Source organism: Chiloscyllium plagiosum, unplaced genomic scaffold (assembly GCF_037043375.1).
Source record: "Chiloscyllium plagiosum isolate Xiang-an unplaced genomic scaffold, Cpla_swu_hap1 HiC_scaffold_29, whole genome shotgun sequence".
In the NCBI taxonomy this organism is placed as follows: domain Eukaryota; kingdom Metazoa; phylum Chordata; class Chondrichthyes; order Orectolobiformes; family Hemiscylliidae; genus Chiloscyllium; species Chiloscyllium plagiosum.
Window position 1 is genome coordinate 1,270,166 of NW_028270167.1, and position 14,349 is coordinate 1,284,514.

Consider the following 14,349-nt stretch of genomic DNA (forward strand, 5'->3'; position numbering starts at 1 on the left):
ATTCTAAAAAGTAAAAACCGTCTTTTGACCAATATCCACAGGCCAGTTGTAAGAAAGCAATCCTAACTGGCTGTGTCAGCCCAATATTCCACCTCCAGCCGGGAGGACAGATTCCTTGGAGATTCTCCCTCAGATTAAGAACATTATTCAGGATGTCACAGGAATGAGTGACAATTCCCTGGAACTTGTTAGTACAACCATTTTATTAGATATGATGTTACAACAAGAGTGAAATGTTAAACGCTAAATTATTACAAAAGGAAGAAGGGAAGATAATTTAAAGGAAACAGAAGACCTTGTATAAAGTAAGAAATGCAACTTCGTCATAGCACAAACATTGAATCTCAATATAGGAAGGCTAGCACTGGAGGGGACACCAGGACGTTGCCAGGGATGGAGAAACTGAGACTACAAAGACAGACTACAAAGGGTTGGTTTGTTTTCTCTAGAGCAGAGAAGACTGAGGGGGGACATGATTCAAATAACGTTATGAGGGGTATGGACAGACTGAAGAGACATCAGCTGTTCCCCTGGGTTGAGGCATCAAGATGAAAGGGCATAGTTTTAGGGTAACGTAACAGATAGAGAGAGGATTTGAGAAGAAAACATTTTCACTCAGTAGATGGTGGGAATCTGGAATGCACTGCCGGGAAGGGAGTGGAGGCTGGAAATCTTACAACCTTTTAAAAAAAAATTGGGTGAGTACTTCAAGTATCATCACGTTCAAAGATAAGGGACACATGCAGGAAATAGGGATTAGCGTACTTTTAGTGGTCATTATGTTGGTGCAGACTTAACGGGTTGAAGGGCGCTGTAGGAATCTGTGAACCCCAAACCAGTCTAACCATGATCCAACATGGTAAAAAGAACCCTAAATTAGTCTGTCCAAGTCAAGTGTCTAAAATACTAAAACAACTTTTGGCAAAGATTAGACCAAGTCCCCACAGAACGGTTCTTGGGGCTGGATACTCTGGGCAGACACTTCCCTCCTCCAATCCGGCTGCGGCAGTGAATTCAGGAAGTTGTTTGCCAACTTGCTTCATCCAAGTTCAAGACTTCCGTAAGAGTTTCTCGAAACAGAAGGTCTGATCAAAGCAGGAGTGTTATCCCTCGCAGACTTACCAAAACCTATATCAGTTTGTTGACCAATCCATGATAATGTCTCCCACCTGTACCCTGCTTATCAAGTAAAACTCTAGTTCACTGGCCACACCATGGAAGGCTAGTTATTCTCCATCATGCAGTACAAGGGTAATCAGGATCAATACAGTTAGGTCAACTCCTCTTTTTAAACGATGCCAAAAGAATTCTTATGTAAACATAGGGGCAGAGGGGAAAATACCAAGTTAAAATATCAGCTATGTTTGAAATCATTAGAAACAAGCTAAAAAAAATTCATAGTTATAAAATACATCTACATAATTAACTAGTTTGACATCAAATCACAACCACTTTTGGGTTAAGTCAATGTTTACAAAGTGAGACTTCTTGTTTACATAAAGTTCAAAAGATAAATTGCAAAAATATAATGATTTAAAACTGTAGACCCACACACTACTGCCCCTGTCTCAGACATCCCAATAACACCACCACCCCATCTCGGACACCCCTCCATCTTAGACCCTCTGATAACCACCGTCTGCGATTAAGTTTCTCTCCTCCATTTGCTGTTCATACTGGAAGAGATCGGCCAGGTCTTCATCCATGTGTTCACTCAGCTCTGACAAGATCACATCCAGCACCTGCACAAGACAGAGAGCCATTACTGATGCGTCAACGCCTGACAGTCACCATATACGTGAACACTTGCCTTTTACGCTGTGTCTCTCTCTTTGTTCCTACCCCTGCGAATTCTGAATAATTCCTTTAATTAGAGAAAATAAAATTGAAGAATCACATAGAAGGGGACTATAAGTGAATGCCATCCCCATCCTATGACAGAGAAACTAAGCGCTACCACCAAGCAATGCCTCAATACAATAAAGATTCCTGTCTGCAGGTTTTAAGAAGCCAATGCAAAATGTTCATGTCAATTAACACTGCACTACATTGGATGTGAAACACAGAACCTTCCGATATGGCTGTTTCTCACAACGTACAGGGCAAATGTATTGGAACTGAGGTGTATGTTCTTCTGAGGATGGTGGTGAACCAGATTAAATTGAACAACAGTGTAGAGGCAGCTTTGCTCTGCATCAAACCCTGTCACAGGAGTGCTGGGTGGAGATAGCCTAGAGGAAACTCTCTGTTGGTTGTCATTGATGGTGGCTTGTGAAATGGAAGTCCTTCATTCCTAAATCCTTAAAAGCCCTTACCCACAAGTTGCAGCTGTAAAGAAAACTCCTGAGAGAAAACAAAAACAATCAGTAGCTTTTAAGGAGGGAAATATTCAGAATAAAGTGGAAGGCACGTGCACTTACCACGTCAGTGAAAGCCTTTCTGTGGTAATCCTTCAGTGCCACATTCTCAGTAATTAAACAACAGTGTTGGGTAATGTTCAGATATTGCCCGATAAGGACATCGAGCATCCAACCTGCAAAAGGGAGGGCAGAGTATATTCCAAGTTACAGACCTGCAAACCGATGATGAAATTAACGCAACGTTCAGAGTGAAGTTTCTCGAGAGTTGTGCTAAAGCTAGTTGTGTCTCGGTGAGCTGCTCTCCATTTCAGTCAATGCTGTATGGTACTGTACTCAATAAGGGCAGGCTGGAATGTGAGAGTTAACATCACAGACTGATCTTTGTGATCAGGCTGAACAGCTGAGCATGACTGAAGGACTAAACAGCCTGTTCTTGCTGCCGTTTCTTGCAGAGGCCCGAGCACATGAGAAAGTGTGGTCATTAGGTACAGTGATATCAGACTCTCAGACTTTTTTGGGTAACAATCTAGGTAAGGATTGTGGAAATGTATGAAATCTCCAACTGCAGTTCAAATGCAGATACATTCACAGGGGGGTCCTAGGGATCAGGGGAACTGCCCAGTGAAGTTGAAGTATTTCAGATATTCCGGATTAAAGTCAGGGCTTCCCAGTCCTAAAGTTCATCTTCAAGAATGTGACCAGTCTCCAACCATCAAGAGGCTGGAACATTTGGCCTAATGTTGGCTTGTGCTCTTTCTATTTCCTTTAGAAATTCCTAGGTCGACATCTATAATGGGAACATGCTGTCACTATATTGAGATTGTCCTTCCAGTGCAGACTCAGTCTAACAGCGTGAGCAGCCTGGCCTCATGTGTTATATCTTCACTTTTAGATGGGACTGTGGCTGACAAGGCCAGCATTTCATTCCCATGCCTAAACTGCCTTGAGAAAATGGAGGTGAGCTCCCTTCTTCAATACACCCAGTAGCTTGTTAGGCCATTTTAGTAGGCAGTTAAACATCAACTAATTGCCTGTAGGTTTGGAGTCACATATAATCATACCAGGTAATAACTTCTTAAAATAATGTTAAGGTAAGATTTCCTTCCCTAAAAACAAGATTAGGCTTTATCACAATTTGACAGTTAGTAATCCTAAAATTTATGCCAAATTTATTTAGGATACAAACTCACATTATTAAAAATGAAGCACAGTTCCTTGGTTTAAATAAAAATCTCCCCGTTTCATTTAGATTCTCTCTTCTTTTTCACACAACAGAGAGGTTTGAGTTCCACAATTCATTCTGATATTTTGCAATAATCCTTCAAATGTTTGCTACTAAAGAGAATGCGGTCAGTGGTTCCTTAAACCCTTGGATTTTCCTTTTATTTTCTTGGGAAACCTTTGACCTCTGCAGATGCTTTCACTAAGGTGTAGACGGATTTGAGGATGTGTGTGTTGGATTAGGACGCTCAGACATTTCTCCATACCCTGCCACCCTGTGCTCAGTGCATTGCCCAGTTGCCTGGAGAGTAATAATGCGTGGATATGTGGAGAGTAGAACAACTCACTGTCTAATAGCCTGTCCAGCTCAATCATTTCAGACAATTCTCTCCCCTGGTTCCTGAGAATCTTCAACAGACCCTCCAAGAGGAACATATCAAGGAGTCTCTGGTCAGCATTTGTGCTCACCTGCAGGAAAATGTGTGTTAATTACCAGACTATGAAAGTGCTTGCTATTACATTACTGAAAAGTGATGTACCTTGATCTCACTGCCATACTTCTTTCACAATTGTATGCATCTTTTTCCATTCAGAGGTAATCCTAACCCAGCCAAGGCCAATTCCAACTCAACACTTTTAGGTGTCTTCAGACTTCACCCATCACGTCACCCAAAACTGCCAAAGACGGTGGGGCCCAAATGGATCTTTCTATTAAAGCTCTTTCCCATCCCCTTCCAACAGGCCAACTGTTCGTAGTTTGTGGAGGTGAAAATAGGAACATGAGGTAGTCATCAAGTCTCTTGAGCCTATTTGCATATCGATTTTAAGAAGATGTTAATGCCTTCAACAGGCTGCAGAAGAGGTTCCCTAGATTATTCCCTAAATGAGCAATTTCAGTAATGGGGAAGGGTGGCAGAAACCAGGCTTGCTCTCCTGAAGGCAGAGAAGGCTAAGAGGAGGTTTGATAAAAGCATTCCAATGGTGAAAAGTTTTGATCGAGTAAATACGGAAAAAAACTTCTTTGAGGGATGAAAAAGTCAGTAATGAGAGGAGACATGGTTGGAAAGAGAGCCGGAGGCAACAAAGGGGAATATTTTAATTTACACGGAGTTGTTATAATTTGCAACAGTTGCCTGGAATGGTAATATGAGGCGATTCAATATTAACTTTCAAAAGACAATTTAATAAATAATGGAGAGAAAAAGATGACAGGAGTACAGGGAAGTAACACTGCAGTGACAGGAATTGGGTAGGCCCATAATCAGACAGCGTGGACATCATGGCCTGGATAGCTCCAGCAGACTGTCTGAGTCCAATTAGATGACGGTGGGTCTGTGCCTCAACCCCATTTCTAGTAAGGTTTTGTGAAAAAAGAGCAAAACATTTTGTAAGACCTCACTCTCTAATCTTTTCAGTGACCCAGCAGTCAACACTGACTGTAGCACATGACAAAGACCCCTTTGTGTCAAACTCTTAATTTATTTCAAATCAGCTTCCCTGATTCCACAGACATTGCTGAATCAAAACTTGAGTGCATCATGGCATTGCACTGCATTAAAAACCTGGAGACCTTTGGATCCAGTTCATCTCTAACTCTCCATTGTTCCTCTGATTTCTTGCAGTCTATAACGCTTTCTGTGCTATTGCTCTTGTTCTGTTCCCCACCGATTAATTAATTATTGATCCATCCATTTAAATCATAATCCCTCAACTCATTTTATCCTCCCAATTTGCCCAGCTATCTTCTAAAGCCACAGACTCTGTTGATGTTCTGACCACAAAGCTCACCAGGAACATGAGAAACAGCACCTCATTGTTCAGTTAGGAAGTTCACAGCCTTATGGACTCAACACAAAGTTCAGCAAATTCCAGGTCATAAGCACATTGCACTTATCCAGAGAAGATCATTTATATCCCATCCTCATACATCTTTCTTTACTACTCCCATTTCCTGAGTAATTTAATCTCTCTTGCTCTCCATTTTATCACAGACCTTCTGTTTCATTCCTTTTTCCACTGGAATTCCTTAAAACTGTTTAAAGCTTTTTCCAGTTCAGCCCAAAAAGTTGCAAACCTGAGCCGTTAATCTTTTCCCAGATCCTGACAGACATGCACTATATCTTGCTCATGTGCTACTCCTCATAGACAAGCCTTCAAAAGAATTACCAATCAATTATCCGACAACAGTATGATCCAAATTTGCCCTGCTGACCAGATAGGTGTAACTTCGCCATAGGGATCAATGGATACTACCATGAAGGCAAACTGTACAATACAAACTGGACTGCTCACTATAGCTGGTTTAATAATGCTAAATCAAGTTGACCTCTTATCCAGATGGCAAGCACTAGTATATTAGATAACTTCTTTTAAAAATAAATACCTGATGGTCATCATTTAAGTATGACATGAAAGATGATAACCATGGTGATCAAACAGACAACATCCTGCTCTTTCACTTACAGCCTGCTGCTGCTCTTCATGCGTTTCAGTGTCATATTCACTCAGCAGTAACACTGCAACATTCCTCATTTCCTCATCCAGTACCTCCGGCAGGATGTCTTCCTGCAGGATTCCCTCCAGCAATGTTTCATTTACAGTCTCTTTCACCTGTAGTATTCAAAACACAAGTTACTACTCATTCTTGGGAGTTCCTCAAAATAGCATTAGTGTACATGGCAATGCAAGGAAGCAGGGTAAAGAAAGTTCTCTATTTACCATGTTACACAGAAACATCTCAAACAAACGTTAAACGCAATGATATACTGTGAATGCATTGACTGAGGCTCAGAAAATCCAGCAAATACTGTGCAACAGCGACACCCACAGGCTGTGATTAAACTAATGGCCAATTAGACTGTCTCTGATGGAGGAGGAAGTGAGGACTGCAGATGGTGGATATCAGAGTCGAGAGTGTGGTGCTGGAAAAGCTTAGCAGGTCAGGCAGCATCCGAGGAGCAGGACAATTGACCTTTCAGGCATGATGAAGGGCTTATGCCCGGAATGTTGATACTCCTGCTCCTTGGATGCTGCCTGACCTGCTGTGCATTTTAAGCATCACACTCTCAACTCTGTTTCTGATGGAGTTGGTGAAAGGAAGAATAACAGACCAAGAAGAATGTCTCTACAAACAGTGTTGATAAAACTAAGTGTCAACCTGGGTTTCACTCTCAGCACTGAATCAGAGGTTAAAAAAAGAACTGCTGATACTGGATATCAAAAGCAAAAACAGAAATCGCTGGGAAAACCTCAGCATGTCTGGCAGCATTGTGAAGAGAAAATAGTGTTAATGTTTTGGATCGAGTTCTGAAGAAGGGTCACTTGACCCAAACATTAAGTTGGCGTGAATCAGAGATTACTAGCTAGAGTTCCAGTTTGGAGACATGAGCATGTCAGGTAATTTGATGGAATGCTGCACTGTCAGTGACACCGTCTTTTAGATAAGATAGCAAATAGAAGTACTCCCATCACAATATTCGAAAAGCAACAGGAACGTCTGTCTAATATTTCTCTTTCAACCAGTAATACCATCTCATTGTGTGAAAATTGACTGTTGCACTTCCCCATGTTGGAACAGAGATTAATTCAAAATATATTTCATTGGCTGTAAAGTACTTTAGGAGATCCAATTACACAGCTCTATAAATGAAAGCTCCTTCTGTCAACAGGATCATGAACCATGGATTGATATCTCAATACAGCTGATTGTGGAATAATGCTCACTGCTACACTGACTGCCTCTTCATATTCACATTGAATGCATGTGTCAAAGAAAAACAGCCCACATTTTATTATGATAGTATTGTACAAGTGTAGGGGTATGGGAATAGAAGGCAGACTGTGGTAGAGTGGGCATGTGACTGGATTAGTAATCCAGAGTCAAGATTAGAGTGGTCGATTTTCCTGCTCCTTGGATGCTGCCTGACCTGCTTTTCCAGCACCACTCTAATCTTGACTCTGATCTCCAGCATCTGCAGTCCTCACTATCACCCCTTAGTAATCCAGAGGCCTAAATTAATCCTTTTTGGGAATGAGAATTCAATTCTCATCACAGCAGCTGGTGGAATTTGAATTCAATTAATAATCTGGAATTAAATAATTCAATAATAATGACCATTGATTGTATTAAAGCCCACTAGGGATCACTAATATCCTTTAGGGAAGGAAATCAAACACCCTTCTCTGGTCTGCCTGTGACTCCAGAACCAAAGTAAAGTGGTTGACTTTCAACTGCCTCAGATAAAAGGCAAATAGGGACAGACAACAAATGTGGATGTTGCCAGTGACACCCACATTCCATGAAACGATAAAAACAAGGACAATTCAACAAATCACTGTTTCACTATGAGACAAACGATTTTAAAAATAAAACAAAACTCTCTGAAAAGATTATTTAGTGATACCCACCAGCTGTGGCACCATTGGCTCAACCGTCTCCACTATGAGCTCTGTCAGAGAATCATTGATAGCTGTGTTGGTCAGGTGATTCTCAACAAGTTCCTCAACAACTCTTCGGATCAATCCCACAGTCATCTCACTGACAGCTTCCTCCAGGAGTGTGTCTAATATTGTCACAGCTGGCAGCTGCTTCAATACATCCAGTTTCACTGTCTCCCTGAAAAATACAAATAGCAGCTAGTGATTGATATCAGAACAGCATTAATACTACAAAGATAGTAAGGGCTGAATGGCCAAGTGAGGATTTCATCGATCTAGAGATCTCAAGGCCTCTCAGTGCAGTGTCTAAGTGTTTTGGAAATATTTGGCTGCCTACTGCACAGGTGTCCCATCGTTGACGAACCATTTTACCTCACTCCTGTGCAGGGGAACCAGAAGAGATGTTTGGACTTGAAGGAGAGAAAATCAAAATTAATCTGCAAAAGTATTATTTTAGAGACAGTGTGATTAATTGGTTAACCTAGACTCCCCTGGCAATGATGGTTGCAGTTTATAAATAAACATTGTCAGACTGAGTATGCAGTAATTTGAGCTGAAAATGTGTTGCTGGAAAAACTCAGCAGGTCTGCCAGCGTTACATGCAGAGAGAGAAACAGAGTTAATGCTTTGAGTCCAATAACCCTACTTCAGAAACGTAGGCCCATTATTCCCAACGTTCTCTACCAAGGAGTTTCACATCTGCAGCTCTTGTAGACTAATCAATAGACTCATCAAAAGATTAATTTGCACTGCATCCTGCAATTCCTGAGATATTGAAGATGAACAGTATGCACCTTAGATGTTTACATTCAATAATTACCATCTTTCTGTGACGATGTTCGTTATGTCAGGCCAAAGGTGTTCTACCAACTGTTGTACCTGTGCTGTATTATCTATCCTATTTCTGCAATTTAACTGCCCCATTTCTCTCAGGGTCACCAGGCAAACTGCTGCTCATCAAAGCGACTAACAATCACGGATGTTTATTTATCGATGTCTGCTGCCATGTCTCTGCTAAAGAACCCTACAGTGTCTAACCTAGTCCTACACTTACATTCTATATGTATGCCATTCCTTGCTACTCTTTCTGTTCACTGCCTTCCATTTGGACTAATGTTTTCCATATTTAAAAATGTTACATCAAATTCATGCAACGTCCATGCTTTACTCAGATAAAAGCCGATTTCAGTAAGCGGAAAGCTCTTAAACTAAACATCAATCCAATCTGCTCTGAAAAACTGTATCAGACCTGAAAGGGTCACTCTCTCTATAGTGCTGACAAACCCTGCTGAGTTTCTCCAGCACTTTTTGGCTTGATTTTTTTCCAGTAGCTTTCCTGTGGAGATTTTACAATACACTACATCAGCTATAACGTGAGAATAATCAGAGGTATCAATTATAAACAGCTGTGTCAGTATTGGGCACACCCTGAAAATAAAATTTAGTGTGAATGGAGTAAGACATTATTGAACTAACACTGTATTTACAATACAGTACATACATGTAAATAGCACCTGTACTACAACACAATGTACCAAGGTACTCCACAGGAATGTAACCAAATAAAAACACAATATTGCCTCAGACAGGTGATAAAATTTGGTTAAAGAAGTAAATTTTATGAATCACTTTAAAGAAGAAATCTAAGGTAGAGCGAGGGTGAGAATCCAGGCATTAGAGACTTTTAACTGAAGCCACTGGTTGAACAATTTGCAGAGTAGCATTGCTAGGTCGTGTATTGTCAGAGGTACCAAATAGCAAAACCACAAACTCAAGAGTATCTCAGGTGGTGATAAACGGTCCATGATGTCCTCATCAATCAACAATACCAAAACAAGAGAGTTAGTTATTAATCTCATTGTTCATATATTTGTGGTAACTTCCTCTGTTCAAATTGTCTGTTGTGTTTCTTTTTACTGAAACAAAATCATTTCATTGACTCTCGGTTCATTGTAACATCCTGAGGTCATGAATTGCAGAATATTTGTGAAAGTCTTGCTATTTTTCATTATACTTACGGTAGCTTCCTCTTGACATCGAAATTCTTCCCAGTTGGTGAGTATGCAGGAGCACACTGAAAAAAAAATTTCTTTATAAACACCAGCTTTTAAACCTTTACAGCACTTACATTCCACGAGAAACCATGGCACATGGTGGGGTTTGGGGGGCTGTGAAAGCTGAGGGTTAGTATTGCTGAGCTATTAATCCAGAGACCCAGGTAATAGTCTGGGGACTAGGGTTCAAATCCCACCAGGACAGATTGTGGAATTTGAATTCAATAAAAATCTGGAATTGAGAGACTAATAATGAGCGTTAAACCACTGATGATTGTCAGAAAAACCCATCAGGTTTACTAAAACTCCTCAGGGGAAGAAATCTGTCCTCCCCACTGGTCTGGCCTACATGTGACTCCAGACCCACAGCAATGTAGTTACTCTCAGTTGCCCTCTGAAACGGCCTAGCAAGCCATTCAAAGTCTCAAGGAACTGAAATCGGAGAGATCACCTGGCATCTGCCTGGGCACTGGAAAAGACAATGACAGAAACAGCCCTGATGATCCGCACAGTCCTCCTCACTACATCGGGGGGCTAGTGCTAAAATTGGGAGAGCTATCCCACAAACTAGTCAAGCAACAACCTGACTTTGTCTGTCTGTAAGGTATGATTCAGAGAGTATGATTATGTCCCAGACACCACCATCCCTGGATGTATCCTGTCTTATCGGCAGAAGAGACCCAGCAGAGGTGGAGGCACAGTGGTACAGTTATGCGATAGTTGTGCTCTTTTGCAACCCTGTGTTATAGAAAAACCGAGCTTTAGAAACAGCGCTTAAAATGTTGGCGATGTAATCACGTTACAGCCAACACATGATTTAAAGGTTCCCGCTTTAGAAACAGTGTCCCCAATCTGTTAATTGCGTTACAGTGAATTTGTGTTAATGAAACATGCACTATAGCAGAATGCCCTGTATACAGTTGCGGGGGTGGGGGCTCTGGGATCCTCAACTCCAGATTCCATGAAATTACATGGCTTCAGATCAAACACGGGCAAGGAAATCTCCTGCTGATTACCACACACTGTCCTCACTCGGCTGATAGAACATAGAACAATACAGCACAGAACAGGCCCTTCGGCCCACGATGTTGTGCCGAACATTTGTCCTAGCTTAAGCACCCAGCCATGTACCTATCCAATTGCCACTTAAAGGTCACCAATGGTTCTGACTCTGCCACTCCCACAGGCAGCGCATTCCATGCCCCCACCACTCTCTGGGTAAAGAACCTACCCCTGACATCCCCCCTATACCTTCCATCCTTCACCTTAAATTTATATCCCCTTGTAACACTCTGTTGTACCCGGGGAAAAAGTCTCTGACTGTCCACTCTATCTATTCCCCTGATCATCTTATAAACCTCTATCAAGTCACCCCTCACCCTTCGCCGTTCCAATGAGAAAAGGCCTAGCACTCTCAACCTATCCTCGTACAACCTATTCTCCATTCCAGGCAACATCCTGGTAAATCTCCTCTGCACCTTCTCCAAAGCTTCCACATCTTTCCTAAAGTGAGGCGACCAGAATTGCACACAGTACTCCAAATGTGGCCTAACCAAGGTCCTGTACAGCTGCAACATCACCTCACGACTCTTGAATTCAGTCCCTCTGCTAATGAACGCTAATACACCATAGGCCTTCTTACAAGCTCTATCCACCTGAGTGGCAACTTTCAAAGACCTATGAACATAGACCCCAAGATCCCTCTGCTCCTCCACCTCACTAAGAACCCTACCGTTAACCCTGTATTCCACATTCTTATTTGTCCTTCCAAAATGGACAACCTCACACTTGACAGGGTTGAACTCCATCTGCCACTCCTCAGCCCAGCTCTGCATCATATCTAAGTCCCTTTGCAGCAGACAAGAGCCCTCCTCACTATCCACAACTCCACCAATCTTCATATCGTCTGCAAATTTACTGACCCACCCTTCGACTCCCTCTTCCCAGTCATTAATAAAAATTACAAACAGCAGAGGACCCAGAATTGATCCCTGCGGAACTCCACTTGGAACTGGGCTCCAGGCTGAATATTTACCATCTACCACCACTCTCTGACTTCGACCGGTTAGCCAGTTCTCTATCCAACTGGCCAAATTTCCCACTATCCCATGCCTCCTGACTTTCCGCATAAGCCTACCATGGGGAACCTTATCAAAAGCCTTACTAAAATCCATGTATACTACATCCACTGCTCTACCCTCATCCACATGCTTGGTCACCTCCTCAAAGAATTCAATAAGACTTGTAAGGCAAGACCTACCCCTCGCAAATCCGTGCTGGCTGTCCCTAATCAAGCAGTGTCTTTCCAGATACTCATAAATCCTATCCCTCAGTACCCTTTCCATTACTTTGCCTACCACCGAAGTAAAACTAACTGGTCTGTAATTCCCGGAGTTAGCCCTATTCTCTTTTTTGAACAGGGGCACAATATTCGCCACTTTCCAGTCCCCTGGTACCACCCCCGTTGACAGTGAAGACGGCCTTGCAATCTTCTCTCTTGCTTCCCACATAATCCTAGGATATATCCCGTCAGGCCCGGGGGACTTGTCTATCCTCAAGTTGTTCAAAATGTCCAACACATCTTCCTTCCTAACAAGTATCTCCTCTAGTTTACCAGTCCGTTTCATACTCTCCTCTTCAACAATACGGTCCCTCCATGAATCGGTACCCCTCCACGTTGAACAACACTTAGAGGAACACCGAGGGTGGTAAGGGCACAAAATAGTGGGGGATCTCAATGTCCATCACCGAGAGTGGCTTGGCAGCAGTACTACTGTTCAAGCTGGTCGGGTCCTAAAGCACCTAACTGCTAGACTGGGTCTGCGGCAGGTGGTGAGGGAAACAACAAGAGGGAAAAAAACATACCTGTCCCCACCCTTACTAAGCTGCCAATTGCAGGTGTATCTGTCCATGACAGTATCGGTAAGAGTGACCACTGTACAGTCCTTGTGGAGACAATGTCCCACCTTCACATTGAGAATACCCTCCATAGTGTTGTGTGGCACTATCACCGTGCTAAATGGGACAAGACTTCAAACAGATCTAGTTGCTCAAGACTTGGCATCCATGAGGTAATGTGGGCCATCAACAGCAGCAGAACTGTACTCCAGCACAATCTGTAACCTCATGGCCCGGCATGTCCCCCACTCAACCATTACCATCAAGCCAGAGGATCAACCCGGGTTCAATCGAGAGTGTAGGAGGGCCTGCCTGGGGGAGCACCAGGCAAACCTGAAGATGAGGTGTCAACCTGGTGAGGCTACCAAACAGGACAACTTGCGTGTCAAACAGTATAAGCAGCAAGTGATAGACAGAGCTAAGTGATCCCACTACCAATGGATCAGATCTAAGCTCCGCAGTCCTGCCACATCCAGTCGTGAATGGTGATGGATGATTAAAGAACTTGTTGGAGGAGGAGGCTCCACAAATATCCCCATCCTCAATGATGGAACAGCCCATCACATCAGGGCAAAAGATAAGGCTGAAGCTGTCGCAGCATTTTCAGCCAGAAGTGGCGAGTGGATGATCCATCTCAGCCTCCTCCAGCAATCCTCAGCGTGACAGATACCTGTCTTCAGCCAGTTTGACTCACTCCGTGTGACATTAAGAAACAGCTGAAGACACTGGATACTGCAAAGGCTACTGGCCCTGACAATATTCTGGCAATCGTACTGAAGACTTGTGCTCCACAATGTGCCACTCCCTTAGCTAAGCTATTCCAGTACAGCTTCAATACTGGCATCTACCTGATAACATGGAAAATTGCCCAACTATGCCCTGTACATAAAAAGTAGGACAAATCCAAATGAGCCAATTACCGCCCCATCAGTCTATTCTCCATCCTCAGTAAAGTGATGGAAGGTGTCATTTACGGTGCTATCAAGCAGCACCTGCTCAGCAATAACCTGCTCAGTAACACCAAGTTCGGGTTCCCCCAGGGTCACTCAGCTCCTGACCTCATTACAGCCTTGGTTCAAACATGGACAAAAGAGCTGGATTCCAGAGGGGAGGGAGAGAGACAGCCGTTGATGTCAAGACTGTATTCGACTGAGTGTAGTATCAAGGAGCCCTAGCAAAACTGGAGTTAATGGGTATCAGGGGGCAAACTCTCCGGTAGTTGGAGTCATACCTGACACATAGGAAGATGGTTGTGGTTATTGGAGATCAGTTGTCTCAGCTCCAGGACATCTCTGCAGGCTTTCCTCAGGGTAATGTCCTAGGCCCAACCATCTTCAGCTACTTCAACAAATGACCTTCCTTCCATCATAAGGCCAGAA

General features: G+C 42.8%; 1 protein-coding gene across 6 annotated transcripts in view; it reads right to left on the reverse strand.

The window, feature by feature from the left end:
- Nucleotides 1-179: 179 nt before the first annotated feature.
- Nucleotides 180-14,349, reverse strand: part of LOC122540862 (uncharacterized) — a 32,536-nt gene continuing 18,366 nt past the window's right edge. For all 6 annotated transcript variants that reach the window (XM_087976292.1, XM_087976290.1, XM_087976289.1 and 3 more), the window contains 6 exons: nucleotides 10,037-10,092; nucleotides 7,989-8,196; nucleotides 6,045-6,191; nucleotides 3,929-4,049; nucleotides 2,421-2,533; nucleotides 180-1,742 (listed from right to left, as the gene is read on the reverse strand). In XM_087976292.1, coding sequence (XP_087832418.1) covers nucleotides 1,617-1,742; nucleotides 2,421-2,533; nucleotides 3,929-4,049; nucleotides 6,045-6,191; nucleotides 7,989-8,196; nucleotides 10,037-10,092 — 771 coding nt within the window. In that variant the 3' untranslated portion in view covers nucleotides 180-1,616. The remainder of the gene's footprint in view (nucleotides 1,743-2,420; nucleotides 2,534-3,928; nucleotides 4,050-6,044; nucleotides 6,192-7,988; nucleotides 8,197-10,036; nucleotides 10,093-14,349) is intronic.